We start from the raw sequence: 22,379 nt of genomic DNA, 5'->3' as shown, positions 1-22,379 counted from the left end.
TGTTCTCAATCTCGCTGTCATAAACTCTATGAAATTGTGTCTCATTAATCAAGATCTATTATAGGATGTAGATAGTAGCCAATGAAATGCCTTTTATATTGGTGTCGTTAACCTTTTGTCTATTTTATAGGAGCACTTCTAATAACCCTTTGAAAGGATTGAGTACAACTCAACTATCGGATCATTATGCCAACTGTGTGAAGCTCAATGCAGAAAACGTAAGTGTAAAAACATTCTGGCATTTTTTTTTTTTTTTTCTTTTACTTTTACTATGGAAAATTTGGCTCATCAAATGGAAACTTAATCAAGGACACTTTTAAAATAAACTATTTTATGAGCAGGATATATGTGCTGATGCCACTACAGTAGAACCCCGGGATACGGCATTAATCCATTCTGGGGTTGGGATCATAAGGTGGCATCGCCGTATGGCGGGGCCTAAGCAAAATTTTATACAGTAAATATTAAAAAATTAGTAATACACAGTAGAGTATATAATACATATGTATATACTCAAATAACATTATAAATAACACCGTAAGGCGGGGCAAATACTGTAACCAGGGAAAACATTGTATTCCATATCGCAACCTGAAAAAAGCGTATCCTGGGGTTATCTATCTTATAAAGAAGTTGTTTTTATTTCTATAACACATCACTCAATAAGCCTGACATATAGATGGTGCGACTAATACAAAAGCATTTCGTACGGATTTTATAAAGTATTAACGTTCAAAATGGCATGTGCCGGGATTTGAGCCGAATCCGATTCATTTACAAATTACAGTGAAACTACTCTTACAGATTTTCAAAATCGGGAAAAATCTGAATTTTCATTTATTGATAAAACATTTGGTTTCTGATGGACAAAAAATACTATTCAAGCAAAGCAATGGCTTAATACGTGTTATTCGGACTTTGTTCCATTGGAAACAATGGTTTAAAAGGTGGTATACTGATTTTCAACATGGTCGTAGAAATGCAATTGATACTAAACACGTAGGTCGCCCAAATTCGGTAGTTGTCCTGAAAACAAAGTCCATAAACTCATTTTGACTGGTTGTAAATTGAATTTTTGTTAGACTAGCATGGGTACCCAGCGTTGCCCAGGTAGAGAGAGGTGGTATGGTAAAACTATTGAGCAACCAACCCCCAGCTCTAAAAAAAAAAAAATTAAAAAAAAAATAAAATAAATGAACTGTTGTTTCAATCAAAATAGCAGCGAATACCTGTGTGAGCACCAAAAAAAAAAAAAAAAAAAAAAAAAAAATTAGCCACAGTAGGTAGGCTCGAACCTGTAACATGAAAGAGGAAAAGGAGGTGAAAAAAGAAAATGTGTTCGCCGTCTCACCCGCAGCGCACTTATGACGTCACGAGCTTTTGAAATAACGGTTTTTTTAAACGTACATTGAGATCGCTAGTCGTGAATGACTCGCAAAAATGTTGACACAAAAACTGACCCCTCCTTGCAAAATATGGCTCAGTTGACAGTCAAAGAATTAATGTTTTTGGCCAATTTTTGGATATTTGTCATCTGAGAAATCAATCTTTCTAACGATTTTGATTTTGTCAGTGTTCGTTACGTCTGAAAGTTTTTGTGAGATACACGCATGCACACACGAACACACACATACATACTGACACGCATTTTGCCTTTTATATAGAAGATTAGCGGGGGGTACCTGGTGTTGCCTGGGTGTTTGGAATTGGGGGAGGTAGATTCAAAACCTATGTTAAACTTTTTAAAAAGATCTGAAAGACAAAAAAAAAAAAAAAAAACAGCCAACATGATGTAAAAAGAAAAAAAAAAGTAAAATAAAAAAATGAATAAAAGTTTTGGTAGGTAGGTAGGATTGAACCCGGAACGTTGAGGTGAGAAACTTGATAAATTACCGCTCGCCCACAAAAGGAAAGTTACTTAAACCAATTTCAATTTAATGTTAATAAATGGCAGGTGCGCAGCGAATTTAATTAGGTCAAAGGACATGAAATTTTAAGGACTTAATTTTAACTGTCGGGCAGTTTTTTTGGGGTTTGTTTTGTACCCAACTTTGTCTGGTTTTGTTTCTCCAACGTGTTGGGGAAAACCAACTCCCCTTTATTAAGGGAGTGTCCAAATGAAAGCAATTGTCTGATATGACGGTTTTCACCGACATTGACCAAACGTCTATTGCTTTCTGGACGCTCTCGGCCCGTCACATCAGTTTCACTTTTATATGAAAAAGCCGAATCAACATGAAAGGGGCCGAAATAGCAAGAATTGGGTAAAAGTCGATTTAAATAAATCTAGACACAACATGCGTTCGCAAATCGTAGATATTATTATCTAGGGGGTATATAAACAGTTCTAAGCGATAATGCCCCTCCCCCGAGAAGCCTGGCGAAAAAAAAAGCCTTTGTTGGACATGCAAAAACTTGTGTACCCGTTTTGCCTTTTATATATATATAGATGGCAGCCGAATTGAAATCGCAGAAGGCATTGGATTGACCATTTTGCACGAACATTTTTCAATGAAAAAATTGCATTCAAAGTAGGAGCTGCATTTGCTCGCAGTCGATCAAAAACACTTCAATGTTTGCAACTGTTTCAACGCAACAAAAAGGAGTTCTTTCGTTAATTTGTGACAATGGATGAAACATTGATCTAGCACTTCATGCTTAAGTACAAATTGGGAGTAAGTTGAGTAGGTAGAAAGCCATCCAAAGTGATCAAAGATGCAACTACGCGAATAGTATAGTAGCATTATTGATGTGCCTGAAGGAAGAAATTGCAAACAAAAAATGACCACAAATGAAGACTGTGCACTGTGTCATAGGTCAATCGCAACGATGGCAAAACACGAAAACTCCTTAAATATGAAGGGTGGGAGACGCCATCTTATATGAACATAACGTTTACAAAATCTCAAGTTGCTCGCAATGGAGCCTCATATCTAAGAAGGCTTTATTTTTAAAAAAAAGTTGGTCATTACTAAATGGTCCCTCAGCTAAATAATTCTCGATGTATTGCAGGTCTGTCGTCTGCATGTATTGCAAATATGAATCTCACTAAACATGCAGTAACATGCATGTTTAAAATTTTATTGAAAGTCGTCTGTCATTACTTGAATGGTCCTTTTTCTCTTAGCTAAATAGTTCCCTCATTGCAAGTCTGTTGCCTGTATGTATTGCAACTATGCCCCCCCCATGCAACCTTGCCAATGTTTGCATCATTATCAATAGTGAAATGGGATCAGTCACTCAGTTATACCAGAATATAAAATAAAAATTGACTGAATATGGTGGGGGGGAGGTACCATTTGATATGGACATAACTTTAACAAAATCTCAAGTGGCTCATAATCACAGCATGCAGCCTTGCATCCAAGAAGGCTTCATTATTTTGGAAATGCCAACCAATTTCTTGGTGATCTAACCCTAAGTTGGATATTTTTCCCATCACCAGCCTGTCATTTGCATGCATTGCAATCATACACCCTACCGAACATGCAACATTCCATATGGTTAGATCTTTTTCTACTTTCGTTTTTGTGTATATGAAGCAATTTGTTATGAGTCTGAATCAGAAGTCGACAATTGTTACAGCTGTTTTTTAAATGCGATTCAGAAGTCTTATTTTCATCCAACTTGCCACATCTGTAATCTGCTTTAATTTTTTTTTTTTTATTTCAGAAAATTAATGTCAAAAATGCTTTTGGTCTGCACTTGATTGACTATATGACGGATTTGCTGAAGGGCAAGAAATTGGGAGATTTTCAGGTAAATCTTTTGAGTGTCATTATTCTTACAATTTCCCTTTTTTTTTTCATTTAATTAATTTTCTTTAAATATTTTTGTTTTCTTTTTCCTTTTTTTCTTTCTTTCTTTCATGTTTTTTCTTTTCTGTTTTTTTCTTTTGTTTTTATCTTTTTTCTTTTCTTTTCTGTTTTTTTCTCTTTTCTGTTTTTTTTCTCTTTTCTGTTTTTTTTTCCTTTTCTGTTTTTTCCCCTTTTCTGTTTTTTTCCCTTTTCTGTTTTTTTTTCTTTTGTTTTTTTCCCTTTTCTGTTTTTTTTCCCCTTTTCTGTTTTTTTTCCCCTTTTCTGTTTTTCCCCTTTTCTGTTTTTCCCCTTTTCTGTTTTTCCCCTTTTCTGTTTTTTTCCTTTTCTGTTTTTTTCCTTTTCTGTTTTTTTCCTTTTCTGTTTTTTTCCTTTTCTGTTTTCTTTTTTTCTTCTTTTTTCTTCTGTTTTCTTTTCTTCTCTTCTGTTTTTTCTTCTCTTCTGTTTTTTTTTCTCTTCTGTTTTTTTTTTCTCTTCTGTTTTTTTTTCTCTTCTGTTTTTTTTTCTCTTCTGTTTTTTTTCTCTTCTGTTTTTTTTTAATTGTTCTGTTTTTTTTTTAATTTTTCTGTTTTCTTGGTTTTTTTTTAATTTTTCTGTTCTGTTTTTTATTCTGTTTTTTTTTCTGTGTTTTTGTTTCTTTTACTGTTTTTTTTATTCTGTGTTTTTTTTAATTTCTTTTTTTCATTGTTTTTTCTTTATTCAGTTCTTTTTTCTTTTTTTTGTTTAATTTTTTTTCGTTTTCATTCTGTTTTTTTTTTTAATCTTTTATTCTGCGTGTTATTTTTCATATAAGTCAAAAAAAAATTTTTTTTTGTGTGTGTGTTTTTTTTACATACAAACATTTTATGATTGATATAAAGTGAGGGTCTATTCCCGAACTACTTATTTGTACTTGAAACCATGTTAAAAAAACATAAATAATGACAATAATAGCAAGTTTAATTTTTTTGTTTTTGGAGATCCATTAAACAAATAGCATCAATAGTGAAAAAAATATTTGAATAACAAATTCTGCTAAAAAAATCTCTGCTTATATATAAAAGACACTTTGTGTCTGGGAGTGTTCCTAGATTGGTTTTGTATCAGAATGTCTCTGATAAGTATCAGTAATTGAAAAATAAAAAAATAAAACAATTAAAGAAGGAGCAATCCAATTTTGACTAAAGTTAACATCCTTATACAGCCTAACATTATAATTTTTTTATCACTGCACAAGCAGAAGGGCCGAGCATATAAAATCAAAGTAAGTTCTTTGATAAGACAGACACATTTGAAATGAATGTTTCTGCTTAGAGCACAATTGAACTATGATACTTGAATTTAGCATTTTAAACTTTAATTCAAGCCATCATATGAAACTAATTTTATAAAATGAACAGTAAATTCTCTTCCATGTAATGTAAACTACAATGTATTATGGACTGAGTCGCTCCGGGGAGACATGTAAAACTTCTTCCCACTGCACCATCGTGGGTCCCCAACTAGAGCTGGCAATCAATCGATTGAAAAATGGTAAATTTCATCCATTTTGATGACAATAAAAGTATTGGAAGTGTGGGACATTTGTTGATACTCATTCAATCCCAGGCAACGTCAGATCTCCCTGCTAGGTGAATTTAGTTCTGGCAGAATACTACATCATACATAAAATGTGTGGGGGAGGGGGTATAATATATGGGGTGCCTTAAATAAGTTTCCAGACTTTTTTTGTACAGGCATCTAAATTGTTGTAGACTCTTGAAAATTCAGTATGTTATTGTTATACATCTTATGAGATGACTGTGTAATTTTTATGATTTCAGTTACAAATGAACAGCTACTGCAGGAATTGGAATACACCCTACTAAAGTCTGATTGTCACAGTTGGTGAATTTTAAAAATGCAATCTGGATTTAAGGACAGCTTAGAAAAACAATATTAAATAAAATTTTGTTTGGAAAAAAAAATGCCACAGAAACGTATGGAATGCTTCAGACTGGTTTTGGACTATCTTGCATGGATCAAGCATCAGTTTTTGGTGGTGTAAGAGATTCAAGGAAGGCAGAGAGTCTGAGTGATGATCAGATGTAGAAGGAGTAAGGAAGTCAGAACACCAGAGTTGATTGGCCAAATAAAGAATTTCATGGATAAGGGCTGTCATGTGTCTATAGAAACAATAAGTGCTTAGTTTGATGTCAGTGTGGGAACTATGTACACAATTATCCGCGAGGAACTGAAGATGCGGAAGATTTGCGTGAAATTTGCCCCAAGAGTGCTCAGAGAAGATCAAAAAGACACCATGACAGCAGGGAAATGGTTGAACTAATCAATTCAGTTCCCTATAGTTCAGACCTTGTTTCCTGTGACTTTTGGTTATTCCCTAAGCTCAAGGAAAACCTTAGAGGCTGTCCTTATGAAACAATTGAGATGATGAAAGAAGCTGTGACGCTCCCAGAAAACTGTTGGAATGGTACAAGTGCATTGCAGCTGGAGGAGATTACTTTAAAGGGGACTAGAGTTTCATGTGTGTGCTATAAATAAAAGTGCCGATAAGAAAGAAAAAAAAAAAGTCTGGAAACTTAATGAAGGCACCTTGTATAATTATAGCATGTAAACACAATGAATAACATTTATGATAACATTTATCTGTTTTTTTACTGTTAAATCAACTATTTGGGGAAATATCAGATATTTTGTAATTTGTATGCAAAACTAGGAAAACAAATGACTGATTGAAACATTGGTAAAGGTGCAGTATCTTTCCACCTTCAAAAAATCCTTTAAAATTACTACTATTATGCTGAAAACGAAAATGTTTAAAATTACAGGAAACTTGTAGATCACTTTTCTATATTAATTTAACGTAAAATGGACACCCACTTTATAGCCATCCTTGGAGGGTCTGTTATTTTTGTAGAGGTGGTGTTTATTTGATAATCTTTGGTTTTTATACATATACATAACACTTCATTAAATCTCCACACTAACGTACTGTACTTGCAATAACCCTTATCCCTGAGTGGCTTCCGGGCCTTGATAAGTGGTGACTACCGTGTAAAAAAAAAAAAAAAATAATACATAAAGTAAATTTCACAGGGTATAATGATTATTTGATACTGGTGATAGTCATAATTGTACCCTACTTTCAAAAGAGGAGAGATATAACATGTGAGAAATATTTGGAATCAAGTCTCCCCTTTGAAACCATAGCAGCGCGTTTTAGTCTCCTCTCCATCAAGGCCAGAGGTTATGAGGAAATATCAGCTATTCTGTAATTCATATGCAAAACTAGAAAAACAATGACTCAATTCTGGTCAGTTCATAATTTGGTAGCAAAATAAACAAACAACCTCTTAAACCTTCAACAGATATTATTGCTTGAGAGTTTGATACTATTTTGTAAATTCTGTGAGCAATTAACCTAGTCCCATTTTTTTTTTTTTTTTTTTTTCCTGTCCAAATTTCAGATATGCGATATATCAACCTTTTTCTTAGTTATTTTTTGCCCTGCCAAAATTTTTACATACGCACTCACTGACACACACACATGTGCGCGTGTTTTTATTCTTGTACTGATAAACTTTAAAAATGAAAGCCTAATCTTTTTTTTTTTTTTTTTTTTTTTTGTTTTAAAGGTTGCTGGCACAACCCTGGATGCTAGTGCCAAAATTTATGCCAGCCGAGTTGATGCAATTCATTCAGAGACTTACAAAGTTCTCAGCACCCTCAGTCGTGGAAATAAGAAAAAAGATAAAGGTGATTTTTGTTTTTTCGCATATTTTTGAAAGATAATTCAGTATTTTTTATTTTACTACCTGCTCTAGCGTAGTATAAACACCCCCAACCCAGGTCAAGAACCGCTTTCGGTATGCCCCCCCCCTCCAACCTCCCCATGTTAAGAACAGCTTTCGATGTTTGGGGGGGGGGTTATTCCGAAAGCTGTTCTTGACATTGGAGAGGTTGGGGTGTTTAGGATACGCTGGGGCACGTCATAAAAATTTACTGATAATTTGTCTTTTTTTTTTTTTTTTTTTTTTTTTTACTGCAAATTATTAGAAATGCCTTCTTTCACAGCCATACTCTCTGACTAACTTGTCTGTTAAAAAAAAGAGACCTCTTTGTCAGTTAAATCAAAGAATGATACAAAATGGTGAATTATTTTACATTAAATTTATGTGATACCAACTCTCCACTCTAAATTCTAAAATTGTTTTTGTTTTGTTTCTGTCAAATCTTCAGGATGTTCACACATAATTTTCCTTAGCCCTATAATTTACCCTAAGTCCGAGTGGCAAGTCTCCCCATCTTCCCATAATTGCACAAAGACCCTCTTAAAACCACACATAATCGTCTTTAGAAAAAAAACAAAAAAACGCAGGGCATTTATCTCCATAGAAAAAAAATGGTTAACTGCCCTAAAATGCTAGAATGGCTCAAAATTGGAAATCATTTTACATTAAATTCTAAAATAACTTGTTTATTTTTCATTAAAGTTTTTCAGGGTGGCCATATGTAATTGTCTAAAAAAAAAAAAGGTAGAATCGCATATTTTGGAGAGGTGATCAGATGGAGGTGGGTGGGGTAATATAAGGTGTTAATCTACAATAATACTAAAGAAATCTTGCAATATATTCATTTTTAAGCAGTCCTAGTATTAGATTTACGTTTCTTGTACGTAGAATGGATTACGATTCAACTTTGAATGCTCTAACTTCTTTTCTTTTAATGGATACATGGACTTTTAAAAGAATTGCCGCATATTTATGTGCATTTACTGTAGATTATTTGGAAACCATTAATTTCTGGAGATTTTCAGTAGCATATTCTGATTTCCTAGCACAAAAATACACTTATATGGCAAAAATTTCATTGCTTAATCTCCTGTGTTAACAAAGATACATTTTTACCGAAAAAGTAGTGTAAAAAATGTGACAAAACGCATATGATCTTTAAAGAGAGAAAAAATATCTAAGCGTGCAAGGCACAAAAATAGTCATAACTTCCTTAATTTTAATCGGATTTTAGAAATTAAAAAAAAAAGAATCTTTTCTTAGATCGTCGAGCTCTTTCTATGCATGCAATTATTGAAATATTTTAAGCCATTTCAATTTTTTCATGTGTATTACTACTGAATATCATACCTGATCATTGTTATAATCGTGTGAGAAAGGAACTCGCAATTTGGATGTGCAGCAATTGTTCACCGAAGAAAGAAGTTAGCAGAATGTTGCATAAAAAAAGGAAACATTTAAAAGAAACAGAAGGGGGGGGGGGATTTGTCCTCCAAGAAGCAGTGGACTACAGACGTGAATTAAAGATTGTCTCTTACAATGTGATTTTATTATTGGTGCCCCAACAAAACGAGGGTGGGCCTGTAAATCCACTCTTCGTTCGTCTGTCCGCACTTTTCTCAGTAACTACGCCTTGGAAGTTTTTGAAATTTTGCACAAACATTAAACATGATATGAGTAAAAACAAAAGTAACAATGGATTTTCTGGGAAAACTCTGGTGCAGAACTCAAATTTACATATATTAAGGCTTAAAACTGCACCATTTGTTAATTTTCACAAGGATTTGACGTCCCCTAGGGACTTTTGGGGCTAAATGGGGGGCCGGGGGGGGGGGGCAAATACTGAGCTTAGTCACTTTTTTTATATACCTCATTCACTTTGCACTCACAGGAGACCATGCATGCTTCACTTATTTGTATTGAACTTTGTAGCACAATATTACTTTCTGAGTATTTATTAGTATTTATTTATCTCATTTGGATCAGTTCTATATTTAAGACACACTATGAACACTATTTTCATAGAAATGTTAAACTCATATTTGCTGCATGCTAGTGGTTTATCTGTTCAAAAACTAATTTTTTGCACTATCCAGAAAAAATATCAGTTTTATCAAAACATATTTGTTGATTAAATATATTCTCATTCCGTTGAATTTTCCACGAGTCTTGGTAGTTTTTTATAATACCAATACCTTCAAATGAGAGTTTAACAATGTTCTAAGATTATCGTCGGCAAAATATACCCATCTTGAACACAATTTCAAGTTAGGGAGGTTGTTTATGAAAATCAGGAACCATAAAGAGCCCATGAACACCCCTTAGGGTATAGCAACATTTGTCAAGTTTGATGTGCAGCCATTGAGACCAACCTGGATTTTTTTTTTTTTTTTTTTTTGCTACAAAGGATCTGTTTCTGTGATTAAATATTCATCCAGTAAAACCATACAAATTAATTTTCATGAGAAGACCTTGTCAAATGCTTTAGATATGTTGAGGGCTATCACCTTAACTTCACCTGTCTTATTTAGTACACTAGCCTGGGAGCCCGGCATTGGCTGGGTGTTTGGAGCTGTGTCTTGAGCAAAAACAAAAAAAATGTGGTAGTAGGCAGGCTCAAATCCATACCGTGAAAGAGGAAAAGAATGTGAAAAAAAAAGTGACTTGTTTGCTGTTGCGCTCATCGCCAAACCAGAAGTGACCTAAGTTTAAATTAAGGCTAGACAATCGAAAAGCGGCCGTGACATTCGAAGATATCGGTGAAAAAAACGACCCCTCTCTGTAGAAAAGTGCCCAGTTGAGGGTGAAGGAATAATTGTTTTTGGCCAATTTTTCTATATTTGCCATCCGTCCGAAGGGTCAAGTTTCAAAACGATACCCATCTCGTGAAAATCTGTCACCTCTGTTGAAAATTTTAAGCAGACATACGAACATACATACAGAACTTGAATGCCTACTAGACACTGTCCTCGAGTGTCTAAGGTCTCTCTGTACAAGGGTTTGTCAGAACAACCTGGCATGAGGATACTTTTTCCAAAGAAGTAAACCCTGACCAAATATTCAAAATCACATAGTATTCGCAGCCCAAATAAGATCTCCTCACTATGGCTAAGCCACATTAGCTTTTATGAGGAATGGTGCACCTTCTCCAAGTGATATTACCTCAGGTAATAGCCCGAAGCTGGATACTCCACCAGACTAGATAAATTATTGTTCTGGAATCCAGTAATACCAAGAGACCAAAATGAAAGATATACTACAACATATGAAAATGGTTAACTTAAGAGAGGAAAATTGTTCTCAATTACTTTACTAACTCAGTGTTTGAGAGATAAAAAACTTAAATGGAACATTCGAATATCTATGTATCTCATATAGATTTCAAGTGTTAGCCCCAGGTTGTGGGCCCCTTGATTTCTGAGAACTTCAACTGAAGTAAAATAAAACGAAAGAGAGGGATGAGATTTATATTATAGATGGTGTATATGTTTAGAGATGGTCATTAAGATATCTGCGGTAGGACGTGTTTGTCTAAATCTATACTGAAGTTACTGAGGTGGTGCAGTATCGCTAGATTAATGATTCAAAGATTGTAAGAAAGATCGGGGGATGACTGAGGGGAGCTGTCATTTTCAGTCAGTGTTTTCACCAGAATTCTTGAACACTAGTGCCGCAGAGGCAATTTTCGAGTTACTAAAGAAGCAAGATCCCACGAGACATTTGTCGTAAAGTTTGAAAAAGAACAAAGTTCATCTCTGCAAAGTAATTTCCTTATTACTACATCAGGGATAAGGTCAGGTGCACAAGCTTTGATTTTGTCTTTCTTTTGATATTCTGGAAATGGGAAGAGGTGATGATTAGATCATCAAGTGTAGCTGCAGTTCGTAATGGGAAATTTGGGAGGGAGTGGTTTGTAGAGTCCAAGGTGGAGTTACAGGCAAACCACTGGACAAGTAATTGCTTAGCATTATCAGTCACCATGAAAGTGACATTCTGATTGGATAGTGGGGTTGGGGAGGCAGGAGGAGGTAATTGGTGATTGACAATTGTTCACCACACAATTCTAGATTTTCCAGAAATCATGAGTTCCTAATTTCTGTGGCTCTGTTTATCTTGTTAAGTCTTCACTTAACTCTGACTATTACAATTTTACAATGATTTCTTCATATGAATTTTTGTCTATTTCTAGTGGACTTATGGTGGTTGAATCGGAGAAATAGCACATTGATCAGCAGGGAGAGAAGACATTTTACTCAATAGGTTGTTCCTGATGTGATCATTGATAAATTCCCAATCTGCCGGTTGTAGTAGTTTATCATTTTGCGTAACGGTTGGTCAGTTTGCCAGTGAACATTTTGGACTGATATCAATCATTATCACAAGTGTTCCCAAGTTGGCTATGGGCATTTGTCACACAAGGCTCGGGTAGTGTAGTCAAGAATAGGTCAAGAAGTGAATCCTCATGATCTAATAAGATGAGTTTATATTTAAAATAGCATTTGTTTGCTCGTCTGTCGGGCTTGTTTCAAATAACATTTTCTAAGTCTATCGCATCTATGCTTAAAATGGTACTTTTGTCACTAAATGTGCAGGTTGAGAGAACATACCTTGAGAATATATTTTGTTTGTTGGGTTGTATCTCTTGTATTATTTGGATTATTCAGACTAATTTTCTCATCTTGGATGTAATTCTCACAATGTTTCGACCAACATCGCTTCCAACCTTCTTCAGATTTATTTTGTCAGGGAATCTCCATCGAACTCTGGATGAATCTGGACAAAATTTCCAACAGAATCAGAAAAGAATCTAGAGTTCAATAATATGCACCTGAAGAAGGTTGAACATTACATCGACCGAAACATTGTGAAAATAATATCCGAGATAAGACAAATAGTCAGCAATCAAGAATAATAGTTGACTCGAAGTTTGTCAGAAGTGATGTCAGCTAAAACCTTTGCATTGATATAAAAATGTTCCGCTTTACTAAACCCAGACTTCCTGTTTAGTGAGCTGAACATTTTTTATTTCAATGCAAATTTTATTTGATACTATTTCTGGCAGACTTTTGAGTCGCATATTATTCAGAATCGCTCGGTAGTTTAAATAATCCAAAATATATCTTAATCTTAAATCTTTAATCTTTATCTTAAATATTCTAGAACATAATGGTAAAAAAGTAAGTATGAGGATCGAACCGTTGAGGCAAAGTTGGAAATTAAAGTGTGAAAAAAAAAAAACGTTCGACGTTAACCATTGCCCCACCGCGACATGCTTACGGAAACACGTTTGAATTTATTTAATTACTTGGATTTAGCAGGTGCCCGGTTTTAATGAGGTCAAGTTTGACTGCAGGATTTCATTTACTGCTGAACGCTTTTTTTTTTTTCCCCCAAGATGTTATAGGAAAAAGACTAACCCACATGCAGCGAGCCACAAATATTGAATATTTATCTTCCCAAATTAAATAGACAGGCGAGCTTCATTGTTAACTGTGAGATATTACAATTTATATGTGGATATAAAAAAGTTTTAAAAAGTTGTGAACCGACCGATCGCTTCTCTGAAAGAAGCCTTTGTAGACACACAGAAAAAGTGAACACACATACATACATACGTTTTCGCTTTTATATTTAATAGATAATGCAAAACAGATTATAATTCTTTTTATTTTATGCTCATATCAGAGGGTGACAATGAAGATAATGACGGAGACATTTCTGGAGCCGAAAACGATGAGGGTGTATCGAATAATAAAGTAAAAAAAACAAAGAAGGTAAATTTTTTTTTTTTTTTTTTTTTATGCCTATACTTTTCTGTTTTGTCATTGTGAATAAATGCTATTAATTTGTAGAGATGACGGAGAAGAATGTCAAGATTGTCATTTTGTAATAACATCGCTACATCTGTATTCATTTTTTTTTTTTTTTTTTTTTTTTTTTTCTAAATTTTCGTCCTTTGAAGATTGTAATGCTGGGTATGGGGCAGCCAAACCAGCTGCCAACATTTCCCTGCTTTTTATTGAAACCAACCGAGAGCTCTTTTTAGTATCCTCGATGTTCCCTTAAGTGCAATTGCCTGATTTCTTTTGCACTTGGTTCACCAAGAATATTAGTTAGGTAGGACTTCAGGTTCTTCTTCATAAGTCCTGTGACACCTATAATATCTGGTGTGATTGATATTTCCCTAAGATTCCAGTTTTTTTTTTTTTTTTTTCATATGATATGAGACCTTGGTATCTGGTCTGTTTCTCTCTTTCAGCTCTGTTCAGACCGCCATCATTAGGGACACTCACTTCAACCAAGGTTTGCCACTCTTTCTGACTTGGCTTTGCTTCAGATGAGGAAAACAAGGTTTGGGTAAAGATATCGTTTTCTTCCAAACCGTTCATATTTGTGTCGTACCACTTGCAGAAAATACCATTTTTTATTTCAACAACATAATTTTGTTTTAAAGGAAATAGTTTTTTTTTTTTTTTTTTTTAAATCAATGGAAAACAATCCATTTTGCTTTATTCATTTATTATCTATTTGTGTTAAAAAATAAAGTTATAAGCCTTTAAAGTTAAATATCTGATTGGAGAGAAGCAGCCATTTCCTTTTTTTTCTTTTTTTCCTTTTCTTTTTCCTTTTCTCCTTTTTCCTTTTCTTTTTTCCTTTTCTTCCTTTTTTCTTTTCTTTTTTCCTTTTCTTCCTTTTCCTTTCCTTTTTTTCCTTTTCCTTTTTTCCTTTTTTTCCTTTCCTTTTTTTCCTTTTCTTCCTTTTTCCTTTCCTTTTTCCTTTTTTTCCTTTCCTTTTTCCTTTTTTCCTTTCCTTTTTTCCTTTCCTTTTTTCCTTTCCTTTTTTCCTTTCCTTTTTTCCTTTCCTTTTTTTCCTTTCCTTTTTTTCCTTTCCTTTTTTTCCTTTCCTTTTTTTCCTTTCCTTTTTCCTTTCCTTTTTTCCTTTCTTTTTTTCCTTTTTTTTCCTTTCCTTTTTTTCCTTTTCCTTTTTTTTCCTTTCCTTTTTTTCCTTTCCTTTTTTTCCTTTCCTTTTTTTCCTTTCCTTTTTTTCCTTTTTTTCCTTTCCTTTTTTTCCTTTTTTTCCTTTCCTTTTTTTCCTTTCCTTTTTTTCCTTTCCTTTTCTTCCTTTCCTTTTTTTCCTTTCCTTTTTTTCCTTTCCTTTTTTTCCTTTCCTTTTTTTTCCTTTCCTTTTTTCCTTTCCTTTTTCCTTTCCTTTTTCCTTTCCTTTCTTTCCTTTCCTTTTTTTCTTTTCCTTTTCCTTTCCTTTTTTCCTTTCCTTTTTTTCCTTTCCTTTTTTTTCCTTTCCTTTTTTTTCCTTTCCTTTTTTTTCCTTTCCTTTTTTTCCTTTCCTTTTTTTTCCTTTTCCTTTTTTTCCTTTCCTTTTTTTCCTTTCCTTTTTTTCCTTTCCTTTTTTTCCTTTCCTTTTTTTCCTTTCCTTTTTTTCCTTTCCTTTTTTTCCTTTCCTTTTTTCCTTTCCTTTTTTCCTTTCCTTTTTTCCTTTCCCTTTTTTTCCTTCCTTTTTTTCCTTTCCTTTTTCCTTTCCTTTTTTTCCTTTCCTTTTTTTCCTTTCCTTTTTTTCCTTTCCTTTTTTTCCTTTCCTTTTTTTTTCCTTCCTTTTTTTCCTTCCTTTTTTTCCTTTTTTTCCTTTTTTTTCCTTCCTTTTTTCCTTTTTTTTCCTTTTTTTTCCTTTTTTTTCCTTTTTTTTTTTTAATCATTCAAATTTGACAACTTTCTTCAGATCTGATATTTTTTTTCTTTCTTTCTTTTTTCCTTTTCTTCCTTTTTCCTTTTCCTTTTTTTTCTTTCCTTTTTTTCCTTTTCTTCCTTTTTCCTTTCTTTTTTCCTTTCCTTTTTTCCCTTTCCTTTTTTCCTTTTTTTCCTTTCTTTTTTTCTTTTTTTTTTCCTTTTTTCCCTTTTTTTCCTTTTTTTTTTGTTAATCATTCAAATTGACAACTTTCTTCAGATCTGATTTTTTTTCTTTTCTTTTTTCCTTTTCTTCCTTTTTCCTTCCTTTTTTTCCTTTTCCTTTTTTCTTTTTTTCCTTCCTTTTTTCCTTTTCTTCCTTTTTCCTTTCCTTTTTTCCTTTTTTTCCTTTCCTTTTTTCCTTTTCTTCCTTTTCCTTTCCTTTTTCCTTTTTTCCTTTCCTTTTTTCCTTTCCTTTTTTCTTTCCTTTTTTCCTTTCCTTTTTTCCTTTCCTTTTTTCCTTTCCTTTTTTCCTTTCCTTTTTTCCTTTCCTTTTTCCTTTCCTTTTTTTCCTTTCCTTTTTTTCCTTTCCTTTTTTCCTTTCTTTTTTTTCTTTCCTTTTTTTTCCTTTCCTTTTTTTCCTTTCTTTTTTTTCCTTTCCTTTTTTCCTTTCCTTTCCTTTCTTTTTTCCTTTCCTTTCCTTTTTTTTCCTTTCCTTTCCTTTTTTTTTCCTTTCCTTTCCTTTTTTTTCCTTTTTTTTCCTTTCCTTTCTTTTTTTTTCCTTTCCTTTCCTTTTTTTTCCTTTCCTTTCCTTTTTTTTCCTTTCCTTTCCTTTTTTTTTCCTTTCCTTTCCTTTTTTTTCCTTTTCCTTTCCTTTTTTTTCCTTTTTTTTCCTTTTTTTTCCTTTTTTTTTTTTAATCATTCAAATTGACAACTTTCTTCAGATCTGATATTTACAAAACTTAAAAGGTGTATAACTTTTTTTTTATGGCAGTACGTCACAAAATGGATAGGTAAATCAAAATTGTTTTTCGCATAATTTCCTAACTGTATTTTCTTTGAATTTCTTTTATGTTGGCAAAAATAGTGATTGCTTTTTTTTTTTTTTTTTTTTTTTTAATCAGATACATATTAACTCTTATGTATTTTGTACGGTAATTTTTTTTTTTTAATCTTGTCTAAGAGTGAGAGACAGATGTGAATAATTTTCTAACATGGTAGATTTATAGACATAATATTTTAAAACTATTCTGCAGGGTGGAACGATAAAGTTGTCGCCCTAAAGAAAACATCACTACAGCTTTATTTTAAAACTTTTTTTGAAACAATCAATTCGGGTAACTTGACTATGTAGTCGGGTTGACATCTATTCAATGTAGCCGTTAGCTTCAATCACTGCTTCAATACGAGTTCGGAACTGGGAAAATGCCTTTTTCACAAGCGCCGGCAGGAGCTTGGCGAATACTCCGCAGATAGCGGCGATCAAGCTGGGTTCGATGTTGTGAGAGGTCATGTTGATGATGTTCTCGACCTATGACCAAACAGTTGTCCAGCGGGTTCAGGTCGGGGGAGGGGAGGGGCAGTGTGAGAAGGGTAAAAAGAAGCCAACCCTGTGGTCACTTTGGACTGGTGGGCTGGTATTGAATCCTGCTGCCAAACTTAAAGTTTGCCAGTGACCACCTGATTTTACCAGGGGATCACAAAACTCTTCAGCACATCCAGGTACACTTCAGTGTTGACTTTTAAGACACACTTCAAAGATGTGACGTGGCATGATGTGGCCCTCACTTGAAACCATACCAAAGACCATAACCGTGGTCAGAAACTTTGTTTTCATTACCTTGGGCATGTCCCCTGTTATTTGTGGCGATTCAACAATGTATTTTGAGTGTTGGCAATGGTCCCGTTGTCATAATTTGGATTGGGAGTGAGCATGCAACAGCGCATCTCCGATCTTGCTCGTTGAACATTGTCACTTTCAGACATGATAGAAGACTCCTATCGCTCTTGGTATTTGTACACAACTGGCCAACTAGTAGATGGTCTGCAACAAAAAAGAAAACCGGTTTTCATCAAATGGAAATGGAATCATGTTGCCTTTTCTAGGGCAACAATTTTATCATTCCACCCTGTATTAATGCAATACACGTTTTTTGTTTTTCAGATTCAACGTAACAAATTTATTGAGAAGAATTTAAAAAACATCAATTTGGATACATTTGAACTTGAATATGAAGTAAGTTTTTCTTTTTTTTTTTCTTTTTTTTTTTTTTTATAATCTGCTTTTTATCTTGGCCCAAACTATTTTGTTATTTTTGCATGGGTACACTTTAATTTGATACCATTGATGTCCCCCTCCCCTTTTCCTCAGTGTTAGAAAGTAAAAGACAAAAACAAAGAGGAAATAAGTTTATCAGCAGAACAATGGTGAAGAAGTTGTTCACTAAAGTACAAAAAGGGAACTAAAATAGGATTGTTAATAAAGGTGTCTGACAAAAGACTAGTGATATATTTAGAGTTATCATTCTGACATTTCATGCAAGAGCGCAGGTCGGACATATGTGTTATATGCTGCCACTCTCATATATGATGGGGTGTTTCGTTCTTTCCCACGACAAGAACTGTGGCACCAGGGTCGAAAAGTCGGATTGAGAAGTCAGTGCCTCCAAGGACAAGCACTCTGACCTCTGAAAAGTGCCTGGACAGCTCTGTTGGCATATCCCAGTAAAGGCACCTCAGCAATAAACTAACCCCTTCTCAAAGAGAGAATGTAAAAGTTGGACGTCCTAGAACTGCACAGAACTATCATCACATCGCAAAATCAACAGGGGCCAGATCATTACAGGAGTGGTTTCATCTCTATTGATTTTGCGGGCCGAGCCCTGCATTTTGTAAAATATTTAATACTAGCAGAACCCCTGAAAGTTTCACGGAATGATTAATATATTTATCAACAAATATGTTTTGCTTTTGGTAAAGCTGATATTTTTTTGGATAAAAGAACCAATAACATGCAGCAAATAGAAGTTTTTCATTTCTATGATGTCCATTTTAAATATAGAACTGGCCCAAATGAGATAAATTAATAAGTATTAATAAATACTCAAACAGTAATATCGTGCTACATAGTTCAATACAAATAATAAAATCACATTGTAAGAGACAACCTTTAATTTATTTCTTCAATCTAGAACCTGTTGGCAAACAGTGTTCTTTTTTTGCCCTGTTTCTTTTGAATATTCCTTTTTTGTTCTTGTGTAAAAATAACGTACAAGATGGGAACAGTAGTTCGAATAATATAAACTAGCAGGACTTGTGGAAATTCCACGGCATGGGAAATATATTTAATCAACAAATTTTTTGATAAAGCTGATGTTTTTCTGGATAGCGCCAACAGTTATTTTTTTTGGACAGAAAAACACATAACACACACCAAATATTTAAACATTTCTATGAAAATAGTGTTCATTGTATTTTAAATATAAAATCAACCCAAATGAGATCAATTAATAAGAACTAATGAATACTCGGACAATAATATTGTGCTACATAGTTCAATACAAATAATGAAATCATATTGTAAGAGTCGATCTTTAATTTACTCCTTCAGTCTAGTACCTCTTTGCAAACAATGTTCTTTTCTTTTATTGCCCTGTTTCTTTCGAATGTTCCATTTTTTTTTTTACATAATGTTTCACTGGCTTCTTTCTTTGGTGAAAAACTGCTGCATGTCGAAATTTCTACGAGTTCCTTTCTCAGACAATTACAACGATGATCATTTATTTTTATAAGGATATTCAAAAACGAGGCCACATCAATAAAAAGTGATGCTTATATTATTGTCCAGGGTTGCTAGATTAGCCTTTCTAAAGCCGAATTTTTTCAAATTTGGCCTTTTTGAAGCGGTTTAGCATTCAAAAATTATATTTGGCCTTTTTCAAAGCGTAACATACAGACTAGCTAAAGAAGGGACAGGAGAATATTATATTGAATGTTAAAATCTTAAATTATATTTGTTGCATTGAAGTTAATTGTGCTTCTAATGTTGCATTTATTTTTTTTTTTTTTTTTCAGATGGACCCTTTGTTTAAATCTCTGACAACAGCCTTTGCTGAAGGCCTTTCTAGTGGACTTTTACTAAGTGCTTTGAGTTGCTACACAGACAGCAGTGAATTAGTCTTAGACTCGACTACAATTATTGAGGATATAGAAAATCAGCCTCTCAGCAAAACAAACAAAGATCCTGTTGGAATGTCAAAAGTTACTGGTAAGTTTTTTTTATTTATTTTTCTTGTAATATTTGGATTTCATTTTTTTATTTTTTTGCATATTTGGATTTTATTTTTTTTACAAGCAGTTTAGCCGGGTTTGGTCGGGCCCTATGTGCTGTCCATAACTTTATGCGCATATGTCTATATATATCAAAAAGTTTGACTCATGTCCAGGTAACCTACATCTAAAATTTCAAGTATTTAAACCCAAAATTGGCGGAGGAGTTTGGTAGAGTTTTCAAAGGTCAAATAGTTGAACTTTGACTCCTTGACAGCCAAATTAACCGATTAAAAAGTTTTTCCCAAATCTCAATACCCTTTGTCAAATCTCAAGTCTGTAGACTGAAAATTGACAGAGTAGTTTGGTAGGGAAATGCACACACACACACACACACACACACACACAATTTCACCACACACACAATTTCACTTTTATAGATATATAGATTTATTTTTTCTGCAATATTTGGATTTTATTTTTTATTCATTCATTTATTTTGTTTTGCATATTATTTGAGTTCTTTGAACTAGTCTTTTTATCTTGAGTGTTTTCATAATGTTTAGAGTAATGTAACCTCCGATTGTCTTCAGGTCTATCATTCTGTCAAACTCTAAAATCTGTGAAGAATTTCGAACAGAACGCTTTATTTTAATACACGAGAGTAACATGCTCCTGTTCTGTCAACCATGACTAAGTACAAGTCCTAAGTAATTCGTAATTGTAATTTGAGTGTTGCCTACGCTGAGGATTGAACCTTCAATCTCCAGAAGAGTGTCACTTTACAACTGAATTTTACCGAATACTTTATCCACTGTGCCATGGATTATGTTCATAACTCCATGCAGATTCCAGAATTTGACAAGATACATCTGAAGGTCGAAGGTTAGATTAACCGAAACATTATCAAAATAGATAACAAGATGAGAACAGTAATGCGAATCATCAAAATAAAATATGATGCAATTCTTTACCTGTATAAGAGTCAGGTATGTCCAAAGATGGAGTACTGTTGCCACATCTGGGCAAGAGCTCCTAGAAGCAGCTTATCCTGCCTTAGTTCAAAATAGACTTCATAACCTAGTGAGAGATGCCCTTTTCTCTTCACTGCAAACTCTTTCCCACAGAAGAGATGTTGCAAGCCTGTCTCTGCCTTATCGTTAGTTTCATAGCAAGTGCTCATCTGAGCTCCAATCTATACTCCTCCTCCGCCTGACTTTCACAAAAAACACATGTTTAACTGAAACCACTATCAATAATTTCCCCCACTCTTTATCTGTACCTAAATCTAAACTTAGAAGCTTTGTTCATGGAATCTTTCTTAGAACTGTACGCCTGTGGAACTCTTTTCTGTTTTCCTGCTTTCCAACTGACTACAATATGGTTGTCTTCAAGTCCAATGTGAACAAGTTCTTGATGAGCCATCCTCTTAAGTAATCCAATTTACCCAATTCCCGTTACTAACGATTACTACATTTTCCCATTAACTACTGTACACTCATTGGCTCTTATTCTTGAGTGACCTCTGGGCCTTGATAAGTGGTGACTCCTGTGTAAAAGAAGAAAAAAAAAAACGTTTTTTTTTTTTTTTTTTTTTTTTGTATATATTTGTATAAAAAATACTTAATGATTCTTTAGTTAAGATAAACTGTTAATTTGTACATAAATAAATCGGAACCCCTCTTCTTTTTTCCTGCCAAAACGTGGCAACTTTTATACCTGTTGAAGGTTACAACGACCAAAATGTATGGATAACACTCAAGATGAGAACAGTTGTCTGATTAATCTGATACAAACATTCATACCTTATCTCCCAAAATACAGAACTGTAATAAATAAATCTAGTCAAGGCATTTACAGTCGATGTTGGCTATCTTGCATGCCAGTGAAATATGGGCCCAAGACACAACCCAAGATTTACAACAGCTGCAGCATTTGTGGATGCTGCTGCCAATGATTATTTTATATTTTCAATTGACAATATACAAATCTGAACCTATAATATAGCAAACTGTAAAAATGTCTAATGAATAATAATATGAATAATAAAAAATAAATAAAATGTCTCAATATGAGAGCTTTGAAGGGTGTCGGGTCACTCCTCAATTACAACTATTCCCAGCTCCATTCTGGCCTGGAGTTGTAGTTCCAGCCTAGCTCCTATGAATTAAATAGAATCTGCCCAGAGAATTACCTGAAACTGTGATCAGTAATATTACTAGACTACCTGTGACCCGTTGGGTCAGTATGTTATATTGGCTATGGAATTTATGTATGAGCATAACACTTGTGACGTACAGAAAATAGGGGTTTTTTTTTTTTTTTTTTTTTTTTTGACATAACAAACATTTCTATGAAAGTATATTAAAATGAAAACAGAATATATAGATTTCTGATTCGTTCTGTTGATTATTTTTGAAAAAAAAAAAAAAATTTACAGTTACTGAATTATAAGTGGTTGGCCATACTTATAGGTAAATGTGCACTGAACAGATACCATAATACTTATTATAGTTAAATTCAAATTCTGATATATCTGCTTTTTTTTACATCGTTCATTTCTGTATTACGTTTAAGTTATTTTAAACTCCACTCTTCCCATGTTAAATGATAATTTTGAAATAATAACGTTAATATTTCAGTGCACAGGTTATGCGCGCATGCACAACTGGATGTCGTAAGTGGTAGTGGTAGTCCCTGCCTAGCTCCTATCTATGAATTAAATAGAATCTGCCCAGAGAATTACCTGAAACTGTGATCAGTAATATAACTTACTAGACTACCTGTGGCCCGTTGGGTCAGTATGTTATATTAGCTATGGAAGTCATGTATGAGCATGACACTTG

At 33.7% G+C, this 22,379-nt stretch overlaps 1 protein-coding gene across 1 annotated transcript in view; it reads left to right on the top strand.

Annotated features, from left to right (window-relative positions):
* The window catches only part of LOC145246070 (condensin complex subunit 2-like), a 78,141-nt gene that overhangs the window by 15,291 nt on the left and 40,471 nt on the right, over nucleotides 1-22,379 (top strand). The window contains exons 3-8 of the mRNA XM_080107916.1: nucleotides 131-218; nucleotides 3,673-3,759; nucleotides 7,430-7,550; nucleotides 13,271-13,359; nucleotides 17,429-17,500; nucleotides 19,339-19,531. Of these exons, the coding sequence (XP_079964042.1) occupies nucleotides 131-218; nucleotides 3,673-3,759; nucleotides 7,430-7,550; nucleotides 13,271-13,359; nucleotides 17,429-17,500; nucleotides 19,339-19,531 (650 nt within the window). The remainder of the gene's footprint in view (nucleotides 1-130; nucleotides 219-3,672; nucleotides 3,760-7,429; nucleotides 7,551-13,270; nucleotides 13,360-17,428; nucleotides 17,501-19,338; nucleotides 19,532-22,379) is intronic.

Source organism: Euprymna scolopes, chromosome 23 (assembly GCF_053919585.1).
Source record: "Euprymna scolopes isolate OS-2025 chromosome 23, ASM5391958v1, whole genome shotgun sequence".
Taxonomy (NCBI): domain Eukaryota; kingdom Metazoa; phylum Mollusca; class Cephalopoda; order Sepiida; family Sepiolidae; genus Euprymna; species Euprymna scolopes.
The sequence above is the reverse complement of the archived record's forward strand: the minus strand, read 5'-3'. Positions and strand labels throughout refer to the sequence as shown.